The sequence below is a fragment of the Urocitellus parryii genome, chromosome X, assembly GCF_045843805.1.
Source record: "Urocitellus parryii isolate mUroPar1 chromosome X, mUroPar1.hap1, whole genome shotgun sequence".
Taxonomy (NCBI): domain Eukaryota; kingdom Metazoa; phylum Chordata; class Mammalia; order Rodentia; family Sciuridae; genus Urocitellus; species Urocitellus parryii.
The window spans coordinates 40,337,218-40,362,988 of record NC_135547.1 but is presented as its reverse complement, the minus strand read 5'-3'; the positions used below and the strand labels follow the sequence as shown (position 1 = coordinate 40,362,988).

At 34.4% G+C, this 25,771-nt stretch overlaps 1 protein-coding gene across 2 annotated transcripts in view; it reads left to right on the top strand.

Annotated features, from left to right (window-relative positions):
• Col4a5 (collagen type IV alpha 5 chain) overlaps positions 1-25,771 on the top strand; it is a 220,059-nt gene that overhangs the window by 135,392 nt on the left and 58,896 nt on the right. For both annotated transcript variants that reach the window (XM_077794061.1, XM_077794062.1), the window contains exons 22-36: positions 2,758-2,850; positions 3,133-3,203; positions 3,538-3,729; positions 5,061-5,229; positions 7,712-7,804; positions 7,912-8,016; positions 9,424-9,521; positions 10,739-10,889; positions 13,676-13,789; positions 19,783-19,950; positions 20,907-20,996; positions 21,447-21,596; positions 22,957-23,055; positions 24,828-24,917; positions 25,568-25,707. In XM_077794061.1, the coding sequence (XP_077650187.1) occupies positions 2,758-2,850; positions 3,133-3,203; positions 3,538-3,729; positions 5,061-5,229; positions 7,712-7,804; positions 7,912-8,016; positions 9,424-9,521; positions 10,739-10,889; positions 13,676-13,789; positions 19,783-19,950; positions 20,907-20,996; positions 21,447-21,596; positions 22,957-23,055; positions 24,828-24,917; positions 25,568-25,707 (1,823 nt within the window). The remainder of the gene's footprint in view (positions 1-2,757; positions 2,851-3,132; positions 3,204-3,537; positions 3,730-5,060; positions 5,230-7,711; positions 7,805-7,911; positions 8,017-9,423; positions 9,522-10,738; positions 10,890-13,675; positions 13,790-19,782; positions 19,951-20,906; positions 20,997-21,446; positions 21,597-22,956; positions 23,056-24,827; positions 24,918-25,567; positions 25,708-25,771) is intronic.

The window sequence follows — 25,771 nt, the reverse complement described above, 5'->3', positions numbered from 1 at the left end:
GATTGCTATAAACTTCCCTGCTAGTATTGCTTTTGCTGTATCCCATAGCTTTGGGTATGCTGTGTCTCCAGTTTTCTTTTAGGTGTTTTATCATTTTAACTTTCACATTTTGATCTTTGTTTTTAATCTTCAGTTAATTTTTATGTATAGTTTGAATCAGAGATCAAAGTAGTTTTTTTTCTCCTATAGGTATACTGTTGACTCAGTATTATAATACAAAAGACCATCAAAATTTTATTAATACTTTTGTATTACTTATAATAATGTATTCATTTCATTAAAACATATATTGGAAATCATGACCATATATGTGTGAGTCTAATTTTGACCTCTCTATTCTGTTTTTTTTTATTTATCTCTCCTTGCATCAATACCAGACTGTCTTAATTATTGTGGCTTTGTAGTAAGTCTTATATATTTGTATTTTTATACATCTAAGAATTATATGTTCAACTTTTAATTTTGAAATGCTCAGTCCTTATTCCTCTTCCATACCTAAACTCATTCATCCAGTCCTTTGACTTTTTTAAAATTTATATATGATAGCAGAATGCATTATAATTGTTATTATACATATAGAGCACAATTTTTCATATCTCTGGTTGTATACAAAGTTTATTCACAACAATTTGTGACCTCATACATGTACTTTGGATAATAATGATCATCACATTCCACCATCATTAATAACCCCATGCTCTCTTCCTTCCCCTCCTACCCCTCTGTCCTATCTAGAGTTCGTGTGTTCCTCCTATGCTCACTGTCCCTATCCCACTATGAATCAGCCTCCTTATATCAGAGAAAACATTCAGCATTTGTTTTTGGAGGATTAGCTAACTTCACTTAGCATTATCTTCGCTAACTCCATCCATTTACCTACAAATGCCATGATTTTATTCTCTTTTAATGCTGAATAATTTTCCATTGTGTATATATGCCACATTTTTTATCCATTCATCTATTGAAGAGCATCTAGGTTGGTTCCACAGTCTTGCTTTTGTGAATTGTGCTGCTATAAATGTTGATGGGGCTGTGTTCCTGTTGTATGCTATTTTTAAGTCCTTTGGGTATAGTCCAAGAAGAGGAATAGCTGGGTCAAGTGGTGGTTCCATTCCCAGATTTCCAAGGAATCTCCATACTGCTTTCCAAATTGGCTGCACCAATTTGCAGTCCCACCAGCAATGTATGAGTGTGCCTTTTTCCCCACATCCTCACCAACACTTAGTCTTGTTTGTATGCATAATAGCTGCCATTCTGACTGGAGTGAAATGAAATCTTAGAGTGGTTTTGATTTGCATTTCTCTAATTGCTAGTGATGATGAACATTTTTTTTCATATATTTTTGATTGATTGTATTTCATCTTCTGAGAAGTGTCTGTTCAAGTCCTTGGCTCATTTATTGAAAATACTATGAACTTGTCAATTACTTCCAAATTTCTGTCTCCTGTCCAGGTATAACTCTTTGCCTTTAGATTTGTGTGTGAAACTACTTAGTCAATGTTTTGAACTTGACATCCTGATCAAGTTACAATCCTAATTTCTGCTACTTCCTTTCCCACAATTGCTTTACTGCCATCTTCCCCTTCTTACATGAAAAGTAGTCTTCTCTAGCCTTCTAGTTGTTTCAGGTTAAATAACCCTGGAGTCATCCTTGATAGCTCTCTTCTTTTGTATTCCATGTATGATCCATGAGAACATCCCATTGGCTCTACTTTAAACCTAACCAATTCTGATCATCTTCATTGCTGTAACTCCGGAATGAACTACCATCTCTCTCATAGAACCCTATAGAAGTAGCCGCTTAAGTGGTTACCTAGTTTCCATCCTTGCCCTTAGAGCTTATTGTTAACATAACAACCTTTGCTTTTCTTTTAAAATTCTTCTACAAGATTCTCATTTTACTCATAATAAAAGCTATTGAATTTACCATGACCTATACAATATTCCATGAGAACCCATTCCTTATAAACAGTTCACTCTCTGATGTGGTTCTACTTTATTCTGCTCCAGCAATCTGGTCTGCTTGCTGTTCCTTATGCACATGTGTCACCCTCTAAGTTTTTTTTTTTCTCGTGTATTTTCTTTTTAATGAGGTCTACCCTGACCGCTCTATGTGAGTTTGCAACCTTCCTTCCACTCACCCATCCCTAGCATACCCAATCTCATTTACCAAGCTCTGCATTTACTACAAACATAACACTTTAATATATTTTAAAATACTTACTATACTTAATATAATAAAATGTTTAATATATAATTTATTGCCTTCATTGTTTATCATTCCTTTCTACTGGTGGAATGTGAGCTCCACAAAGGCATGGATTTTTGTCTGTTTTGTCTATCAGTGTATCACAAATACCTAGAACAGTACTTGGCATACAGTGGACATTTAGTAAATATTGATCAATGAATTGATTCTAGATGTAAGCTTCTCTAAATACACTGTTAGGTAGAAATGTTATCCCTTCCTACTTTTTCTTTAGGACTTCTCTAAAGAAGGTTTAAATACCCCCTTCCAGCCAGACATGGTGGTACATGTCTGAAATCCCATTGACTCAGGAAGATGAAACAGGAGGATCACTAGTTCAAAGTAGCCTCAGCAACCTAGGGAGACTCTATTTCAATGTAAAATAGAAAGGGCAGGGGATGTATATCAGTGGTAAAGTGCCTCTGGGTTTGTTTAATCCTCAGTACCATCCTTAAACCATCTCCAAAGTATTCCTTCTAGGTAATAATTTGTATTATAATTTTTACCAGGTGACAAGGGTGACACCTGCTTCAACTGCATTGGAACTGGTATTTCAGGGCCTCCAGGCCAACCTGGTTTGCCAGGTCTCCCAGGTCCTCCAGGTAAAACATTCTGCATAAAATATTTCTTGGATAGATTCTAGTAAGTTAGAGTTAATAAATACCAGCAAGTACAATATTATACATAACATGAAATATTAAATTTATTTAAAATAAAGGATGATTTCATTTCAAGACTTTAAAAGAGGAAAATAAAAATGCAAATTAAGTGAGATAGAATGGGATTCTTATTTTAAAACTTGATTTCCTGACTTGACGATTTCTATGAGCTTTATTGAGGTTGCAAGCTCAAAACTCACATTATTTTATGTGTATGCATGCTAGGATCTCTTGGTTTCCCTGGACAGAAAGGTGAAAAAGGACATGCTGGAGCAATTGGTCCCAAAGGATTACCAGTAAGTTTGAGTATATTATAAATCAAAAAGAATTAGAGGAAAGTCATACACACTTTGAGTTTCACTTATGGAGTGATTACATAGTAGTTAGATAGATTATAGATAGATAGATATTTTCTATAGACATGTATATAGATAGATAGATTTTATATTAAATTGTAATTTATTTGATTCCTTGACCCTCCCTGACTTGTGCCTTACTTGATTTCATTATTTTTTACACTAAATGTTATTATTGATGGATTAAACTGTAGATAAGAAAGTATTACAAAAAATGAAACTGATTTTTTTTCTCTTTCTTGTCCCCCTCTACTTTGATATTTCCCCCACTTAGGGCATACCAGGAGCTCCAGGTGCTCCAGGTTTTCCTGGATCTAAAGGTGAACCTGGTGACATCCTCACTTTTCCAGGAATGAAGGGTGACAAAGGAGAATTAGGCTCCCCTGGAGTTCCAGGGCTTCCTGGTTTACCTGGCACTCCTGGACAGGATGGATTGCCAGGACTTCCTGGCCCCAAAGGAGAGCCTGTGAGTTGGTTTGATATTCTTGGTATTTTAATGTTGAATTTCCACACTGAAATGTTTTCTAGGAGTTGGGTGTGGTGGTGTGCACCACCCAGCTACCTTGGAGGCTGAGGCAGGATAATTTCAAGTTCAAGTCTGTCCTGAGCAACTTAGTGAAACCCTGTCTCAAATTTTAAAAAAATAAAATAAAATAAAAGGTCTGAGGATGTAACTCAGTACTAGAGCACCTGCCTAACATGTGCAGAGCCCTGGGTTTAATCACCAGTATCCAAAAAAAAAAAATAGTTTCCTAAATTAAAATAAAGGATAGGCCTTGTGCTGAGTTGTACACCCAATCTATGCTCAAAAAATATGATTACATATAGTAATAGTACACAATTACTTGTAGTATTTCCTTACTATTCTTATGATTCAGTTCAACTTCTAACACATTAGTATACTACTACTGGATATGAATAGGTAGGCAGGAGATTAAGATGCTTGAGTCATCATGAGGTTCATCCATTTCTTGTTCCACATATTTATAGCTGACAACCATATATTTGTGCTTTTTATGTAAAGTATGCTTAGAAGTTAGTATGAGTATATGGCCATGTTAAATGTGCCTCAGAGCCAAATATCAAACATTAAGGAGCAGTCTCATTTTGGGCATAACACATGGCCCAGAATGTTTAGGTTGGAAGTATATTTTATAATATGTTAGCTAGACTATAACCTTCTTGACTTTTATTAGTTTGTAAGCTTCATGAGAGTTGAGATTTGTGTCTACATATATTCTCTGCTATATTCTCACACTTGACACATAGGACTAGCTCAAATATATTTGTTGAAAGAGTGAATAACTAAGTGAATTGATCCTACATAGCAACCATTCCATCATAGCACCTATACTTATGTAGCTGTTAAGAAAAACTATTTATGACTGTATCATTTCCTTTGTTATATTAAATAATACCAACTTAAGTCGGGCATAATGGCACATGTCTGTAATCCCAGAGGCTTGGGAGGCTGAGGCAGGAGGATCATGAGTTCAAAGCCAGCTGCAGCAACTCAGAAAGTCCCTAAGCAAGACCCTATCTCTAAGTAAAATACCAAAAGGACTGGGGGTGTGGCTCAGTATATAAGTATCCCTGGATTCAATCCTCAGTGCCAAGAAAAAGAAGAAAAGAGAGAAAAAGAGACCCCTGACTTAAAAAAAAATTAAAAGGCTAGGGATGTGACCCAGTAGTTAACTATCCTAGGGTTCAGACCCTGGTACAAAGAATACTGATAGTACCAACCTACAAATAGTTGTTATATCTTTGTGTTTCTGTAGTAAACTTTTCCCTTTTCAGGGCGGAATTGCTTTTAAGGGTGAAAGAGGTCCCCCTGGGAACCCAGGTTTACCAGGTCTCCCAGGAGATATGGGGCCTATGGGCCCTGTTGGTTTTGGCCCTCCAGGCCCAGCAGGTGAAAAAGGCATACAAGGTGTAGCAGGAAATCCAGGCCAGCCAGGAATACCAGGTAAGTTTACTCTTATTATTTGTTATATTTTAAGTTTTGTGCTTAAGAGTGTACACATATTTATCATGTAGATGCACTTGGCTTCCTTTCCTGAGAGATGTATTTCCCTAGCCTTTTATATTTGGAGTCTTCAGAGCTCCATAGCAAGGGAACACAATACTTTAAGGGGGAATTCTTTTTAAATTTTTGTTCTTTTTAAGTACATGATCTATAATGCAAAGTTTAATAAATAATTATAATAGAAACACACATGTAATTATCACACACATCAAGAAATAGAACATTGTCAGCATCCTAAAAACCTCTGCTTTCTTGTTCCTGTTCTTGCCTGATCATCATACCCTTCTTTCTCTCCAAAAGTAACCACTGCTGTGACTTTTGCATGATTTTTTTTCCATTTCCCACTGTTTTATCACTTATATATGCATTCCTAAAAAATACTTCAATTTTGCTTCTTTTTGAGCTTCATATTGGTGGAATCATAGGGTAAGTGTTCTTTGTTTTAACTTCGTGTGTAGCTATATTATATTCATTTTCATTGCTGTATATATATATATATATATATATATATATATATGATCCCATTGTGTGTGTGTGTGTGTTTTACAATTCATTTACCCATTCTTTGTTCAATGAATCAATTGGTTATTTGCAATTTGGACCTATTATAAAAAATGTTTTTATGTACAGTCATACACAAACACACACACACACACATGCACACACACACACATGCACACACACACACACACACACACACTGGTGTTCACATGCTCACACTTCTGTAGGGCAGGGGTTAATAACAACAACACATTTACCAAATCCATCTCATTATCTGTTGTTACAAATAATTCTTATTTGTACATATCCATGCCCAATCACCATTGTCTATAGTTATTTTTTGAGCAATAACAGCAGGAAAGAGTACTTACTAAAGAGACCATATGGTCCACAAAGCCTAAGGTACTTACTCTCAGGTCCTTTTCAGAAAAAGCATACCAATCCCTGAGTTAGAGTATATATTTAAGATTAACTTTTATGAAGCAGAGGATATGACATTTTGAGGCAGCTTGACTAGATATCCAGAGCAAATATGCCAATATACTAGCATAAGAAATGTTGGAGATTTTATTGCTCTACATATTTGCTGATATTTTATTTTGTCATACTTTAACATTTTTGCTAGTATATTAAGTGCAATATATCTTGGCAGTTTCATTTTGTGTTAAAATTTAGTGCATTCTCATATATTTATTGGCCATTTGATTTCCTTTTGTGAAATGTTTGTTTTTACCATTTTTCCTATTGGAATATTTGTTTTTATTATTGATTTTGAGAAGTTCTTTATATATTCAGTGTATTACTTCTTTGTTAGCTATGCATTTTGCAAGAAATCTTTACTTACCATTGTTTACCTTTTGTTTTTTTTAACATTTTTTATTATTAGTTGTTCAAAACATTATTCCCTGATGTCTTTAATAAACAAAAATCAGATTTAATATGATCATATTTGTTGGTCTTTTTCTCTCATGGTTAGTGCTTGTTATGTCATGTTTAGGAAATTCTTCTTTGTCCTGAGCCAATTTTAAGCCTCTCTTTCAATTAATGAGAAGTGGTTGTACTTGGACTTTGTACATATAAAACCTAAAAGTATCATTAGTTAACCAAAAATAAATACTTTCATTGTTTACTACAATTTTTAAACTGACTTACATTTTAAAAATATATTTAAAGATACTATCTTGTAATAGGGTTCTCCAAAGGATTGGAACCATTAGGAAGAATAGATAGATAAGAAGGGGGTTTTTTAGGGAAATTGACTCACATGACTATGGAGACTGAGATGTCCCATGATAGGCTTTTTGTAAGCTGGAGAAGTAGGGAAGAAGGTAGTGTATCTTGTTCCAAGTCCAAAGGCCTGAGAACCTGGGAGCTGTTGGTGACGGTCCCAGAGTTTGAAGGTTGGAAAAACTGCAGTTGTGATTTTCAAGAGCAGGAAAAAATGAGTGTTTGAGCTCCAGAAGAGAGAGAGAACAAATTTGCCTGTTTTCTGCCCTTTTGTTCTATCCAGACCCTCAGATGTTGCATGATCCTGGACCACACTGGATGAGGCAGGTCTTCCTTACTCAGTCCACTAATGCAAATACCAATTTCTCATAGAATCACCCCCACAGGCATACCCAGAAATAATGTTTTACCAGCTATCTCGTTATCCCCTAACCCAGTGAAGTTGACATCTAAAATTAATCACATCTTCAATCATGGAAATTCTTAAAGCCATCATCTACTTTTTCCCTTTGAAATTTCTTACTTACATTTGATACTTTCCTAGAATATATAATGTGGTATTGTTTTCTTGTGGTTTTTTGTTAATTTGCATTTTCAAAGGATTTTTGACAATTCCCTCTTTTGTTTTTAATTAGATGAGAGTTTTAGTCAAATAAACATTTTTCATTCATCACTGATCCATTCTTGTTTTCAGGTCCTAAAGGTGATCCAGGTCAGACCATAACCCAGCCAGGGAAGCCTGGCCTGCCTGGTAATCCAGGCAGAGATGGTGAAATAGGACTTCCAGGTATGTGAGGAATTTATTTCAAAATATCTCTACCACTTCTTAGCTTCTTTTTTTTTTTTTTTTTTTGAATGTTTCCCTTTCAACAACTGCTGTTTCTTTCTCAATAGGTGACCCTGGACTCCCAGGCCAACCAGGCTTTCCAGGAATACCTGGTAGCAAAGGAGAACCAGGTATTCCTGGAATTGGGCTTCCTGGACCCCCTGGTCCCAAAGGTATGTTGGAATGGATTTTAGGCAGGGTAAATTACCTGGTTAGTATGACATTATTCTTTGATAATGAATCATTAATAACTTTTCTGTGTGCTACGAAGAATTTAAATGAAATGTTACAGTGTCTATGCACTTTAAGTTCATGATGTTTAACTAAAATGGCATAGTCATAAAAATATCTAAGTTTTATATATATACACATATATACATATATGCAAAAATATTTCTAAGCCAAAAATCATAATAATTATTATATTTTGTGTTCATCATTATGTCCTCTGAGTTTCAAATGGTTCCTTACACACAGAAAACACTCAGTAGATACTTGTTGAATTAATGGATTGTATTAAACAAAATAAAGATCTACTGTGTACATTTATCCACTGTTTTACCTCAAATAAAAAAACTTTCTTGATTTATTGAAATTTTTATTACTTTTGCTTTAGTTCTGCTTTATTCCTCACAGAACTCATTCTTATTCAAGGGTACACATTCATGTGAGAACAGTTCTTAAATGTGTTCTTACTCATTTATACCAAATATTTTCAAAAGCCTCAGATTTCATTTTTATGTGGAGGTACAGATAATATTTACAATTTTTTTTTTCGTGGGGGGAGTACCAGGGATTGAACTCAGGGGCACTTAACCACTGAGTCACATCTCCAACCCTTTTTGAGATGGGGTCTGGATAAGTTACTTAGGGCCTCATTAAATTGATGAGACTGGGGGGCTGGGGTTGTGGCTCAGTGGTAGAGCGCTAGCCTAGCATGTGTGAGGCACTGGGGGCTTGGGTAGTGGCTCAGTGGTAGAGCACTAGCCTGGCATGTGCAAGGCACTGGGTTCAATCCTCAGCACCACATAAAAATAAATAAATAAAATAAAGTCATTGTGTCCACCTATAACTAAAAAACTATTTTAAAAAATTGATAAGACTGACTTTGAACTTACAATCCCCCCTACCTCAGCCTTTCAAGCTGCTGGAATTTCAGGTATGCACCTCCATGCCTGTCTCTACAGTTGTTTTTAGCTCATTTACAGAAGTATATGGGAGACATTTTATCCTATATTCAAATGCAAGAAGAAGCTCCTCTGAGTTTTTGTGTGGAATTTATTCCTTACATTTAGTTCTGTCTTGTTGTGTAAGAGTAATTTTTTTTTTCATCAGAAGAATGTATCTTCTGCACATTACCTCTGTGTGAAAATAAAATGATCATAAGGTGATTGAGCCAGACTATCAGACATTTGTAAGGCTTGATCCCAAGTAATCATGCAGTATGTCATTGTGCTTTTAACATGTTACTATAGCCACTAAGCATATTGATTAGGTTAGAATGTGAGGTTGATAATTTTAATATATTTCTTCAAGTGTCTCCTCTTTGGGAACTAAAACATGGCATGTTAATTTTACAGGTTTTCCTGGAATACCAGGACCTCCAGGTGCACCAGGAACACCTGGAAGAATTGGTCTAGAAGGCCCACCTGGGCCACCAGGCTTTCCAGGACCAAAGGTCTGGGCATTTTAAGTTATTCCATCTCATTTTCCTATATCTTTAGTTCTGTCTATTTAATTTTTGACACTATCTTAAGTTTTTAGTGTACAGACAAAATCTAACTTATTATGTTTTAATTTCAGTATATTTAACACAAAACCATCTTTAATAGTCCAAGAAGTCATACTTGAATACAAAAAAAAGAGCTTTTGATCTTGTATTAAAATGGCCAGTTATTTAATGATCAGCTTCCCCGTTGCTTCCCTACACTATCCTATTTCATATCTGGCCATGCTTGCGCAATGATTGATTGCAAAGGTGTTGAATGTATTAAGACTTTCCCATACTGTTTCCTTCAGTCCCATTTCCATCACAGATACTGTCGCTGCTATTAACAGTAATAATAATCATAAAAGATTTGTATTTGTTAGTATTCATTTCTTTATCTAATCTCGAACTACCCTTAGTCATCCTTCAGCAAACTGCTGCAGTATGTAATTATCCTGACTGTTCCTGTATTTTCTCTGAGCTTAATTAATTTAAACTTCCTGTGTTTTATCATTATTACTCGTTTTCCATGGGAAAAAGAGCTGACCATGACCTTGGCTTCCATGAGCAAACCATTTCTCTGTTGGTTGATTATTTTTCTTTTAATATAAAAATTTTCAAGTAAACACAAAAGTAAAAAAGTAATACAATGAACTTTCATATATGTATATCATTCAGATGAAAAATTATTAAGATGTTATCATAATTACTTAATGTATTCCTTTTTTCTTTCTGAAATCTTATCCAAAATCTCAAAATCATGTTGTTCGACCCACAAATACTTTGGTGTTCACCCCTAAGTAAGTGGACATTTTATATAAAAAATCACAATGACATTATCATACTTGGTCAAATTAATAATAATTATTTGAGAGTATCTAATACTCAGTCTATAATCACATTTCCTTGTTTGAGTAGATGTTATTTAATCTCATGTTCTCTGCTATCTCTTTCTTATTCTGAAACCAGTCCAACTCATTTAATTTGTTTTACAAAACCCTGTTTTCCACCCTTCCAGATGTTCTTTTTAAGATACCAATTACATTTCATTTAATTTATTCTCTTCTTCTCCCAATGGAAAAAAGAATATTACTTTGTATTTTCTGCTTTAAATTCCCTCTAGTAAACAATAAGCACTAGGAAAGTCATGGAAGATTTTGTTGTGTTTTGTCATGTGTATGTTTAAGGGAGAGCCAGGATTTGGGTTACCTGGGCCACCTGGGCCACCAGGACTCCCAGGTTTCAAAGGAACGCTTGGTCCAAAAGGTGATCGTGGCTTCCCAGGACCTCCAGGTCCTCCTGGACGTACTGGTTTGGATGGACTACCTGGACCAAAAGGTATGGAAGCTGTTGCTACTTCTCAATTTGATTTTAACTTTTATAGTAATTGAAACCTGTAAGAAAGTTTATGGGTGACAATCCCAATTGCCTGGAAAGCACATACTATCCCTCTGGAACTGCTATATTTTTTTTAACTTTCCATTGACTATTTTTTTCTTTTATTTAATTAGATAGATAATAAAAAATATAAATGTATAAAAGTAACACTGAGAAGTATTTTATTCATCTCATCCCCTTATACTCTGTTCCTCTTCATTTCCATATTCACTTTTTAGTTTCTTTTTTTTTAGGTATACTATATTGTACTACATGTATAGTACACTTATATAAAAATCAGAACAGTAGATATTCATTGAATGTAGGCAATGGAGAATGTGAATACACACACACACACACACACACACACACACACACTTCAGAATAGTGGATATCTAAGGTAAGCAATAAGATAACAGTGAATCCCCATTGCTTATCTTGTAAAAGTTAAAAATTTCACGATAAATTGACAAACTGTTCTCTAATGTTGTCATGAAATTTTTAACTTTTTAGTTTCTTGATAGAATTCAGGGGCACTCGACTACTGAGCCACATCCCAGCCCTATTTTGTATTTTATTTAGAGACAGGGTCTCATTAAGTTGTTTAGTGCCTCACTTTTGCTGAGGCTGGCTTTGAACTCATGATCTTCTTGTCTCACGTCTCCTGAACCACTGGGATTTGAGGTATGTGCCACCATGCCTGGCTATAAACATATGTTTTATTTTCTGCATTTCTTGAAAGATAAAGAAAATAAAATACCCTTTGGCTTTTTTTCACTTTGCTTATTTCACTTAACTGTAAATCTTAGAGATCACTCCATAGTACATAGACACCTTGAGTGAAAAAATGGCTGCCTAGTTTTGAGTTGCATGAATATACTTAAGTTTATTCCACCAGTTACTAATTGCTAGAATGAATTTTTGCCAGTCTTTTCTTATTAACCAATCATGCCACAGTGAATGTACTTTTGCACACATTATTTTGGATGTGCTTATGTATACTAATAGAATGGAGTAATGAAAATGGATTTTCTGAATAAAGGGTAAATGTACCCTAAGTATTGTCAGATTCCTCTTCATTTGCACCATTTTACACTCCAACCAGCAATGTATGAATGTGCCGGTTTCCCCAAAGCATTGCTTACTGAAGGTGCTGAAAAACTCCCAAATTTTTGCTGATAGAAATAAGTAGGTTTCTCAGTATGCTTCTATTTTTAAATTTTTATGGTAGAAAATTTAAAATATACGAAAAAAGTAAAAGAATTATACAGTGAACAGTCATATTCCACTGTCTATAATTAACATTTTCTCTCCCTACCATACTTTATTTTTTAAATTTTCAAATATAGGGTCTAGTGATAGAGCATTGGCTAGCATGCTCAAGGCCCCAGGTCTGATCCCCAACACCAGAAAAAAATTACATGAATAGCACAAAGTTATAATACACAAGCTTTGTCACATGTCACTCTAACTATCCCGCTGTCTACCTGTTGATTTATTTTTGCATGCATTTTAGATAAATTACAGCAGGAAACTTCTACCTAAATACTTTAACATGCCTAACATAACTAAACTTTCATAGCTGTTTATTTTTTCTTGTGATATTCACATTGAATGAGATGCATAAATCTTACCAGTACATTTGCTAGATTTTTCCAATTTATACACCTTGTAATCCAAATTCCTATGAAGATATCATCCCAGTGCTAGGAATGTAACTCAATGGTAAAGCACTTGCTTGGCATGCACAAGGACATGGGTCCAGTCCCCAACACCTCAAAAAAAAGAGAGCATCCCAGAAATTTTCCATATGTCCCCATATGGTCAGTCCCTTCCCCAACATCCATAGTTGGCAACTCTACTGCTATGGTTGTTTTATTATAAGTTAGTCTATACCTGTTATAGAACTCCTTATAAATGGAATCATACAATGTGTACATTATTTGTAAGGCTTCTTTCAATAGCATAATATTTTTGATATCCATCCATGTTGTTGTGTTAATCAGTAGTTACTATCTTTCAATGAAATTATTGAATGTTACTGTTTGAATATACTATGGACACCTGGTTCAAAAGTATCATCATGAAAAATAGAATGGTGTGCTAAGAAATATTTAATTAAAATAAATAAATGCTATTTATGATTGTAACAAAATGTATGTTACATCCTCAGTACCACATAAAAATAAATAAAATAAAGGTATTGTGTCCAACTACAACTAAAAATATGTATGTATATATATATATATATATATATATAAATTTTCATTTCCTTTTTTAAAATAAATAAATAATTTGAATTATTTTCCTTATTTGCCTTGACCAGGCAATCACTGTGTAATTCACAAAATGTTTCATCACAAAATTAATAAAAATGTGCCTAATTATAAGAAGTATTAAGACTCTTTATTATTAACACCTTGAGAATGGTAGAATTAATTGGTTAATAAATCATATACATTAAAAGGAAGACTAAGTGATGTCAACTGTCCCCAAATTCATGTTGTGTAATGTTTGGTGAAGTTAATTTAGGCACTGAAATTGAGTGCTCATCTTATGTTAAATTATGAAACTGTAATTATGTAATCCCTCTCTAGGTACTTCTGTGTACTTTTCTTCTTGAATGAATGTCCAGTTTTTCAAGATCTTTGTTGAATATTATGGGCCTTTTTACATGGGTATTGTGGTTTTTTGAGGACTGATGACTCACCTGTTATTAATATCTAAACTATATTTATTTATTAAAGGTGATATTGGACCAAATGGACAACCTGGGCCAGTAGGACCTCCTGGGCTGCCAGGAATTGGTGTTCAGGGACCACCAGGACCACCAGGGATTCCTGGACCAATAGGCCAACCTGGTAAGATTGGAGTTAATAGGTATTTTATAGCAATCATAGCTTGGTTAGCTCATCAATAAAGTGAAAACTATGTAACCATCTTTGACAAACCTATTTAAGATATAAACTATCCATATGTATAATTTTGTATGTAAAATTATTCATATGTAAAATTAAAAAAAAATAGGTCAGAGCAAAAGAGTTACTTTAATCCCCAATATCTCCCTTCCTGTTCATCTAAATTTCATTTATTTCCACTAATGCAGTTTAATCAATTGCAATTTGTTATGATTGACATAATCATTAAACTAGATATAGTTTTGGAAGCATAGACTTTAAACTCCTATGCAGCAATAATAGACCTTTGTCTGTGGAACCTCCAAACATTTCTTACCATATGAACTAAGGTTAGGGCTCACCAAAGAAACTCTTTAAAAATATAATATAGAGGGACTGGGGTTGTGGCTCAATGGTAGAGCGCTCACCTAGCATGTGTGAGCCACTGGGTTTGATCCTCAGCACCACATAAAATTAAGTAAATAAAATAAAGGTATTGTGTCCACCTGCAACTAAAAAATAAATATTTAAATATATATATATATATATATATATATATATATATATATAATCGCCTCTAATAGGCGATCACTGTGTAACTTAGGTCTCTAAACTATGTTTCTTGTATTGTTTATTTAATACTTGAAAAGTATTTGTCAACATGTAACTTAATGGTTTTGCCTCCATAAGAAAATGATAAGGTTCTTCTCTGTGTGAGAGTATATTGAGATTGATGATTTTGAGTCATCTGGTGATGTGAATTCTTATTATTTTAATCTAAGCAGTCATAGTAAGGGCAAACCTGAGGCTGACATTATGTTATTGCAAAGTACTATGAAAATAAGTAAAATTAAAACAAAAATGGAATTTTTAGTCATTCCTTAATTTATATGAATACATCAGAAGACTTAAAACCATAGTTCAGAATATGGATACATTTACTTTGAAGCCCTAGAAATATATTTTTCTGGGATGGGGATGTAGCTCAGTGGTATAGTGCTTGCTTAGCATGAATGAGGCCCTGGGCATCACAAAAAAAAAAAAAAAAAAAAAGAAAGAAAGAAAAGGAAAGGAAAGAAAAGAAAAGAAAAGAAAGTGTATTTTTCTGGCCTTAAATGACTAAAGGTATTTTGTTAAAAATCTAGATATACCAATTAACAGTATTAAAAGCCTATAAAGTAAAGGCTATTTTTATTGTGTCCTATGTTTAAAAAATTGATTTTAAGGCACATTGTACCTTTTTTAATGGTGACAGACATGTCACTACTAATTTTAAAATAAGAAAGCTTTAGATTGATGTTTTGAACCAGGTTGTTATAAAATAGTTGTTTCATCACTCTTGAAAAAATTATGATTCCAACTATCATGCAGAGAATCTTGAGAAAAATCTATTTTTAGGCTTGGCCATTATAGGCTTGACCTGCTGATTCACAAAGATGGATAAAAATGAATTTATCACTTCTGTCGTGTTTTATTATTTCTTTTAGTTCCAGAAAGTACATGAGATTATGGGAACATTTTGAATCATTTAATCACAGCTGAGTGAGAAGTCACCATTAATACCAGCCTGAACAAAACACAAATTTGTGTATATATGCTTCATGCTTTTCAAATTCAGCTAATACTCTTCAGTGTTTCATTCATATAATGTTCTCTCCCTCTCTCCTTTTTCTTTTTCACTTCTGGGATTGAACCTAGGGGAATTCTTTCATTGTGCTACATCCCCTGTCCTTTCTAAAATTCTTTAAAATTTTGTGACAGTATCCCCCTAAGATGCCTAGGCTGGTCTCGTACTTGCAGTTTTCCTACCTTATCTTCCAGAGTAGCAGGGATTACAGGCATGCACCACCGTGCCCAGCCTTCCTCCTTTCCTCTGTTACTATATTGATTTATAAAGTCTAGATAAGATGTGCAGGGGTGTAATTAATAGTGCTGAATTTATCTTCATCTGTTTCTTCCATAAATATATGTTTTGCCATAGAATTCAAGGTCTAAACTAACAGGCTTTAACAAATAAATGAAGATCACAGCAATTATCATGAAGATTATTGAATGCATAGTGAATATAGAAATGTTATCAAATCATCTTTATTTTTCTACCACAGCAAGACCACATTCATATTTGATAGTAGGTACATGTAGTCATTTTTAAAATAATTTATTAGTTGTAGATGGCCAAAATATATTTATTTATTTTCATGTGGCACTGAGGATCAAACCCAGTGCCTCACATGTGCGAGGTGAACGCTCTATCACTGAGCTACAGCCCCAGTCCACATGTAGTCATTTTTAGGTTAATTTTATTTATATCACCAAGGCAAAATATTGTCTTAGCCTGTTTCAAAAATGTTATGATTCCTTTTCATGTATTTCAGTAGTATTGGATCAGCAAAACTGTTACTAACATCTTAATAAATATGACTTTGCTGAAATATTAACTCTAAATTTTTATAAGAAACATATTAATATACTCGTTTTGTTTTGCAATAAGACTTAATGCAAATTATTTTATATTGTTATCTCTCCAGTATAAAATGTTTGCATTATGCTTTTCAGAGATTTTTTTTAACTCATGTTTCCTAGTATTATTTACTTAAAGTAAGTTTTACTGTTTCCCATTTTCCAAGGCAGACCATACAGTTTAACACATGTTTATAAACTAAGGTCCTGTTGAATATCATTTCCTCATGTGACAGCAGGAAATAAAAGAAAAAAATGCCAAGTGATGAGAAGCAGAATGCTTTTCATCCCATGACCTACTAACCCAGACAAATATGGAGGTTGTTGATTCTTATTATTTAGTTTGGCCATTAGCTGGAAGGTTAATGCTTTAGTGATTTTTTTTTTACCAATTGATTAAATATATTCTATTCTATCTCCACAGACATGTTCCTCTAACCTGGGCCAAATGTGTTGTAATGCTTGCCTATTATCAGGAAAAAGTGTATGGCTGAGTCATCTAAAATGAAAAGCAATATTTACCACCACTGTGAATCAAAACAAATCAACAAAATACAACAAAATCCCAGGGATTATTCAAACAATTTTCATAGATTAAGAATACAGTAGGGGCTGGGGTTGTAGCTCAGTGGTAGAGTGCTTTCCTATCACATGTGAGGCACTTGGTTCGATCCTCAACACCATGTAAAAATAAATAAATAAAATAAAAGTACTGTTGTGTCCATCTACAACTAAAAAAAGATATTTAAAAAAGTAATATACTATCATTTACTAACTTTTTTGGTGGGCTCTGAAAACCTTGGACAGTGTGAGGTTGTGTGTGTATTTGTGTGTATGTGTGTGTGTGTGTGTGTGTGTGTGTGTGTGTGTAGAAAAGTTTCCACAGGGGGGTGAGGATATAACTGAGTGGTAGAGTGCTAGCCTAGCATGTGTGAGGCCCTGGGTTTGATCCTCAGCAGCCCTCCCCCTAAAAAAGAAAAGTTTCCACAGATAGTACATGTTTTCCAAATTTTCCCTTTTTTTCCCATTAACAGTTCCATTTGGCTACCAGTAAATTTAGAGCATCTCTATACTCCTATTCATATAATTCCTGTTATTGTATAAGGAGAGTCAACAGAAGTTTTAAATTTATATTGATTTTCTTCACCCTGGGTCGTACCAGGATGCCTATTTTTTACATTTGTTCATGGAAAAGGTCTATGTTGTGAAAAGTACAGCATATTGTTTGTTACTACTACTAATAAAAACAATGAAGAACAAAATCTTTGCCTAGTACATGCAAGCAGTTTACTCATAGTCATCCAGTAACAATTATTGGTTGCTTTCTACCTAACTTGTTAGAGTATAAAATAAAAATATTTTTAACTTCTAACTAACCCTTAGGAACTTAAGTTCCAATATGATATTGAAAAATATAAAGGTAAAGATAAACACATGTACCAAACTGACCTTCATCAAAAAACATTACTTTTGTGAATGTAAATATTTCATTGTCTTTATTTACAAATACATTTTACTTATGTTATATGTTATATGGACTTATGAGAAAATGTTTAAAATAGTTCCTTTGCTTGTTCCTAATACAGTAAATGATAGTAGTGAATTAATATCTAATAACTTCTATTTGTAGACATTTTTGTTCTAATCTTTTCATGCTTAGTTTTGTTTCCTAACCTAATGAATCATTTTGCAACTTACTTGTGCTTGGGTGGCTCAACTTGTGGCTGAACTGTGATTTTCTGTCTCTCAAACTTAAGGTGTACTAGGTATTGTACCTCTTAATCAAAAGCTACATCTTAAAGCTTTAAATATTGAAAACAAAATATTTCTCCAGATTTAAATCTTTGGTTTCTTTTTATTATTTTATAGATATGCTCTCTTGGAGCATATTTTAAAAGACACATTAACTTATTGAAAACTCAGCTATTAGAAAACTATTTGGGTTACAGTATAACAATATAGTCAGTGGTCCATGTAGAGCTATTATAATCTTATTAGGCATCTTATCGTACTTCACAAATATAATAACATAAAATCTCCCTCCCCTCTGTATAGTATTTTACTATGAAATGGCAGCATAGTAACTATCACCATTACTGCAACTAAGAGGAATTCTCTAATCTTTGGATGGATTTTATCAATTAAAAAGTATGATAAAGGGGTTGGGACTGGGGGTCAGTGGTAGCACACTTGCATGGCATGTGTGAGGCATTGGGTTTGATTCTCAGCACTGCATATAAATAAATAAAATAAAGGTCTATCAACAACTAAACAAAATTTTAAAGCATGATAGACACATCAAGCAGATTTTTAAATCCCAGCATCTTGTTCTCTTATGAAAATAATCACTTACGAATTTCCAACAGTAGATTTAGATTTTATTGTTGAAAGGACACTCAAATGATCATTTGGCTTAGTCTCCAGCTTCCAGTCCATTATGGCATTATCCCCATTTAGTAGATGAGTAACAATATTAAGTGACTCAGAAGAAGGAAGAAGGACAGCTGATAACATACTAGAGTGTGAACATATACAATGTGTTCTGGTTTTTTTCTTTTTCTTTTTTTTTTTTTTTTGCCAGGGATTGAACTCAGGGGCACTTGACCACTGAGCCACATCCCCAGCCCTATTTTGTATGGCTGACTTTGAACTCACAATCCTCCTGTCTCAGCCTCCTGAGCTGCTGGGATTACAGGCGTGCGCCACCATGCCCAGCACAATGATTTTAATGTAATTCTTTTCACATAAATATATTGTGTTTTGACCAACTTGTTTCTTGGAGTGGTTTAGTCTCAGAATCTTACTAAGGTTAAGCATTTTTGTAATTTTTTCTCTGTAAAATTCTGGTTGGAATACTGAGAAATGAAAGTTAACAAGAACTAACAGGAATGTATGATTCAAACATCTAAAGCAAAGCCAAAATGAAATCAAAAAGATCCTTATAACTGAATTATTCAATAATTAATCATTTTTAGAGATGGTAGGAGTGTGTACTAATAATTCATAATGTGTTAGAACAATGCAAATCCAAGTGTGGTCAGTGGGCCAAAGTCTACAATGGGACAAGGACAGTCTACAGTGGTTATCAGTCTACAATGGGATTAAGAATAAGCATTTAGAAACTTTTAATAGCAATTTAATGTGTAATCATATTCATTGAGCAGAGTAACAAAAGTAGACATCTTTGATTTTTATTTCATGTTTTAGTAATTTTATTATATTTTACAAAAATTTTTAATCTATGATGAACTAGGAATTAAGGAAAAATTAGTTTTTAATCAGAAGTAATTTGAGAAGCACCATTTTAAAGGATTATAATTGAAAATCCTAAAGCTTGATTTTTCAGTAATTTTATGTGGATGATGCTAAAAGTATGTCTAACATACTCTTAGGTTTGTTATACAAAAAGTTCTATCACTTGTTGACTAGAAAAATAACCAGGTGTATCTTTTAAAACTGCCTTAATAGGTGTTGATATTGATGTTGTTATCAACTAGGTTTGCATGGACTACCAGGAGAGAAAGGAGATCAAGGACCTCCTGGGTTTGATATTCCAGGACCCCCTGGTGAGAGGGGCAGTCCAGGAACCCCTGGAGTGCCTGGTCCTGTGGGACCTCCAGGATCACCAGGCCTCCCAGGAAAAGCAGGTGCTTCTGGATTTCCAGGTAATTTGCTTACTGTTTTCTCTGATTTTGGATTCAGGAAATTAATACTAATATGACTCTGGTAGATTATTGTCATGTTGCACTTTTCTGGATTGACACTGTCAAGGAAGTGTGCTCAATGTCTTTTTTAAAAAATTTATTTGTTCTAATCAGTTATACATGGCAGCAGAATGCTCTGTGATTCATTGTACACAAATGGAGCACAATTTTTTCACTTCTTTGGTTGTACCTCAATTTGCTGTGTGCACTCTCAATAGAGATGAGAGTTCCAGTTATGCATTATTGTATAATAAACAAGTCAAAAACTTAATGGTTTAAACCAACCTTTTTATTTTTCTCAAGATTCTGAGTGTCAGAAACAAAGAGGTAATTTCCTGGGTCATTTATCTATAACCCATATGGCCCCAACTGGAGTTATTGGGGCTAATGGCACTTCTTTGATGTTGAGTGTACCTTGGTTCACATGGCATCTCATAATCCATGATGCCTCTTTGCATGACTTGAGCTCCTCACACCATAGGATCAGATTAGGTGCTCTCCTTCCAGGACAGCTAGATTCCAAGAGAAAGAGTCTCAGAAGCCACAAGTGAGGGTCCCCAGGACTCCCATAGAAGCCTCAATACTACTTTTGATCTAACCTTGGGAGTTATATAATGTCATTTAGTCAAGGGTAAAACAGAGAGTCAGCTCTTATTCCAGGGGAGAGGGTTACCACAGAATGTATATGCTGGGAAATATGTTTCATTGAGAGGCCATCTTTGGTGATTAGCTGCCACAATGAATGTCCACAATGAATTGGCAATAGTGGGAACTAAGGTTACAACAGGTGAAAAAGGTACAACTTCACAGTGCTTTCTTTCCAACCTATAGTTGTTTTGCAGTTGACATCTTAAAACTTATTTTTTATCTTTCCAAAGTCAAAAAAGGCAAAAATTACTTATTGATATTCTTCAAAGGTGCCAAGGGTGAAATGGGTATGATGGGACCTCCTGGCCCACCAGGACCTTTAGGAATTCCTGGACGAAGTGGTGTTCCTGGTCTTAAAGGTAATATTCAGAGTATGCTAGCAGATGTGTATAAGAAACAAAAATTAAAGATTCCTTTATGTTGGTACAGAATATTTTTATGTGACTACTTCAAAATGAACAGTGCTTAGTGTTTTCTTTGTATGCATTTAAAAAGCTCTTGTTTTAAATTTAGTGATATACTTAGTTTGGTACCAGAAAACATGGTAAATGCTTAGCTCTAAATATAAGGATTAATTTTTTTTGGCAGGGGCAGTCTATCATTGTCATATAATTACAGAAGGAAATATTCTTATTTGAGTTTAAAACTGTGTATGTGCTCAAGAAATTCATAGACTTTAACTTAAGCTGCATAAATGTTTTGGGTTGCTAGCAGCCAACCCAACTACTAAACATATAAACTATATATGTATTAATTGTGGATGGATAAGTCACATCTGCTTTGTCTTCCCCCACACACGTTGATTTTAGGTGATGACGGCTTGCAGGGTCAGCCAGGACTTCCTGGCCCTGCAGGAGAAAAAGGTGGAAAAGGAGAACCTGGCCTTCCAGGCCCACCTGGACCGATGGATCCAAATTTCCTGGGCTCAAAAGGAGAGAAGGGGGAACCTGGATTACCAGGTGAGTGAATGCATCTGTTTATGGATGTGTTTTCTGATATGTCTGAAATTTAATTTGGGGTAAGAGGTGGCACTGGGTATTAATCCCAGGACATTCTGCATGCCAAGCATGCACTCTAGCACTGAGCTACACATACCCTCAGCCCCTGAAGTTTAATTTTTAGATAAAATGAAAAGTAACTTGTAATAAGAGAATTCATCAACAAAGCATACTTAGATGCATCAGATGTTGCTAAAGAACATTAATTTTCACTTGGTTTATAATTTTTGACAGATCAACTTTTGTTCAAATATTTTCTTTGTAGTTTTCCTATCACAAGCTGGGAGATTTTAAAGTAGACAGCCAGTCACCTTCAAGCCTTACAGAAAGTAGTATAGGATGTATAAGATAGAAAAGGATATATAGCCACACTCACTTCAAAAATAGATTTCATTGTTTAGGAAATTTGCTACTCCTTTTCATTTTTTCCTCTTGAAACCAGATGGGGATGAATGGCACATTGTTGAACTGTAGTGTTTTGATATCCATATCAAACTTGGCTTTTAAATATAGTTCACTGTTATTCTACCTTGGCAAAATAAACAAATATTGGATTCTGAATAGCCAAGTTCAGCCGTGGGGAAAGTCATTGAAAGTAGGTCTAGGGAACAACAGTGCTATTATAGTTGTTTTATTAGAAGCAAATAAGGTATGAAGTATAATGTGGATTTTTGAAATTAAAAAATATCCTTTTTCCTTTTTATAGAAGTATAACATCTTCATAACAAAACATTACAAAATATAGATAAGCACAAGACAATATATAAAATACTTATAGAAAAAAAAACCCAAATTTTCAAATCTCTTCCAACCCAATCTATGTAGAATAGCCTTTCAAACAATATGGAACATTAAATCCAGTTATGTTCATTTGCAGCTTGTAGTAAATTTATAACTCTTTTTGTGTTCCAATCATTAATATTTTCAGTTGTGTATACATGTGAATGTGTGTGTAGAGAGATACCATGCTTTCTGTATAATAAGAGCAGTAAACTGTACTTGACCTCTACTATGGGCTTATTAAAGATAGCCGTTGAATTTGAGAGATAGTCTAGGGATTATCTGTCCCAGCTTCTTCATTTTATACTGTAAGACACTGAAACACAAAGAGAGAAGTTACTTTATTAAGTGCTCTGATTTTTTTTTGGTGGTAGATTAATAAAAAGTAGAGTCGTTAGTATGAGTCCAGTATTAATGGTTCATACCACATCAGTTTCTTTATTTCACTTAGTGTTCAACACTTGGGTAGCTTGTTTTGCCAAACTAGTTTATCGGATAATGATAATTAGCCTAACTAGTCTCTTTTACTCATCCTTGGAAGGTATTCCTGGAGTTCCAGGACCAAAAGGCTACCAAGGATTGCCTGGAGACCCAGGACAACCTGGACTGAGTGGACAACCTGGATTACCAGGATCATCAGGTAGGTATCATAGGGCACTTATTTGAATGACTTGACCCAGAATCCTGGAAAAGTAATTATGTATTTTTCATGTTTGATGATGCTTTGGATCTGGTCATGGTAACATGGAACTCACTTTCAACAAAAACGTTTCCATTTGGCCCAAGTTTCAACAGATAAGATTTATAGGATATTTTGTTTTGCTCATTGAGTTTCTTCTCTTTTATGGTAGCAGTGTATATATAGAAGTATGGTTCAAGTACGTTCTATGCTTTATTTTATATGTTGCAAATGACAATTATAAACCTTTTATAAATCACAGTGTGTGTGTGTGTGTGTGTGTGTGTGTGTGTGTGTGTGTAGGTTACTGTTTCCTGTTTTGTTTTGTTTTTGCCTTCAGATAAATTTGTCATCACACTATTTTAAAACAGATGACTGCCAATTCCATTTTTAAAAATTTCTAGGGGTCTGGGGATGTGGCTCAAGCGGTAACGCGCTTGCCTGGCATGCGTGCGGCCCGGGTTCGATCCTCAGCACCACATACAAACAAAAGATGTTGTGTCCGCCAAATACTAAAAAAAAAAATTAAAAAATGTTAAAATTCTCTCTCTCTCCCTCTCTCTCACTCTTTCTTTAAAAAAAAAATCTCTTCTCTCTCTCTCTCTCTCTCTCTCTCTCTCTCTCTCTCTCTCTCTCTCTCTCTCTCTTTAAAAAAATTCTAGGGATGAAAATTTCACAACCTGCCTTGGTAGACTGTTATAACATTAATAACCCTTATAGTAAATAGGATTTTTTTCCGATACCTCACAAAATTCTTTCTTGATGTTTCTTAAGCCATTTTCTTTTAGTATGGACCCTACAGAAATAAAGAACAGGTGGTTCTTTTCCTCCCTAAAATCCTTGAAGATCTGTTAATTTGTTTTAGACTCCATACCATATTGCCTTGAGGTAGTATGAAAGAAAAATTCTTTCTTTGTTTCTCCCTCACATCTTTTGCATTTTCTTCTCTTCCCCAAGCTAGAAATCAATGTGAAAAGAAAAAAAATTAAGGAAAAATAGTGTTTAAGGTAACAACACCGTGGTCCTTGGAAAATACCTAGATGATATCACAGAGTTGATGCACCTACGCTCTAGGAAGAATATACAGACAGAACAGCTATGCCTGTTGGGGGTGACTGCCAAGTGCCGCTACATCAGCCTATCAACCATTATCACTCTCTGGCCTACTGTACTAGGACTGTATCATGACAGGTTACTACCTTTGCTCTTCCTGGTCTCATATAATCAGGCTCTATATGGAAAAGCCATATATGAATCTATTTTGTTATAATTATTAGCACATACTAATTTTACAAATCAATGAATTGTTTCATTGTGAAATTTCCGTGTGCATATACTGATTTAATCATCATTTATTAATCTTAATAAACTCATTATATTGATTTATCTTTGAAAATACAAAACAATAAGCATAGTCATACAAATGCAACAAATAGAACCTTAGGTGATTAGAAAAGTTTTAGGGGAAGAAACAAGATATACTGGTATTTTTTAAAATTATATTAGGAGACCTCTATTACCAAATAATATTGTAATAAGTTTCTAATGAGATTCATTTTATTTTTTTTGTTTTCTTTCTCTCTCCACCTTCCCCTTTTTTGCAGTACTACTAAGATTGCTTGATGTTTCATGCTGAGTTATATCTGTGGACCTTAATCACATATTAATGTTTAACCCATCAAATCCCATGCTGGAGCTTATTTGTCTTAATTTTACCAATTTCACTGTTCTAGGTCCCAAGGGTAACCCTGGTTTCCCTGGCCAGCCAGGACTTATAGGACCTCCTGGACTTAAAGGAAACATAGGTGACATGGGATTTCCAGGTGAGTGAATACTTCCCATATATTTAGTCCTATTAATGGAAGGTGATTGACTATCTTCTTTTTATCAGAAGAGTCTAGTGTAAGGGCCTGGGGATGTAGCTCAGTGGTAAAGCATTTGCTTAGCCTTCATGAGGCCCTGGGATTGATCTGTAACACTGAAAAAGAAAGGAAGGAAAAAAGGGGAATTTGTTAGGGAAGAAGAAGGGAGAAAAGAAAGGAAAGGAACTAGTGTTGATAGGTTCAGACTGGAACCATCTTTAAAGTAATCAATGGATAGAAGTCTTGTTTCAATTTTTTAATGGCTATAGGGATTGAATCCAGAGTTTTACACATGGTAAGAAAGCCCTGTACCACTGAGATATATTCCAGCCCTTGTTACAAAAATATTTGATGTGGGGAATTAAGGAATAGAACTTTAGAAATTTTAAAAGTTAAAATTCACAAGCATATCTGCTCTCTAGCTGTGTCCCTTTTATTTGAACTTCCTTTAAAAATAGGCCTTTATATGATCCTGACTATGAAGCTCATTATGATATAACTCAAGAGTTTACAGCTTTTGGTTTTTTATGTTTTGCTTGGTCATATGCATCTTAAATATGCCATCATTAAAGAATATTTAATAAAATATTATATATTACATATTTCAACAGGCCCTCAGGGTATGGAAGGGCCCCCTGGACCTCCTGGAGTTCCTGGAAAACCTGGCTCCCCAGGATTACCTGGACAGAAAGGAGACAAAGGTGATCCTGGTGTTTCAGGCATTGGTCTTCCAGGTCTTCCTGGCCCAAAGGTAAAATCATATTCTAGTCATATGCTTGAGCTGTTGTAATTTTTTAATTAATACTAATTCTTAA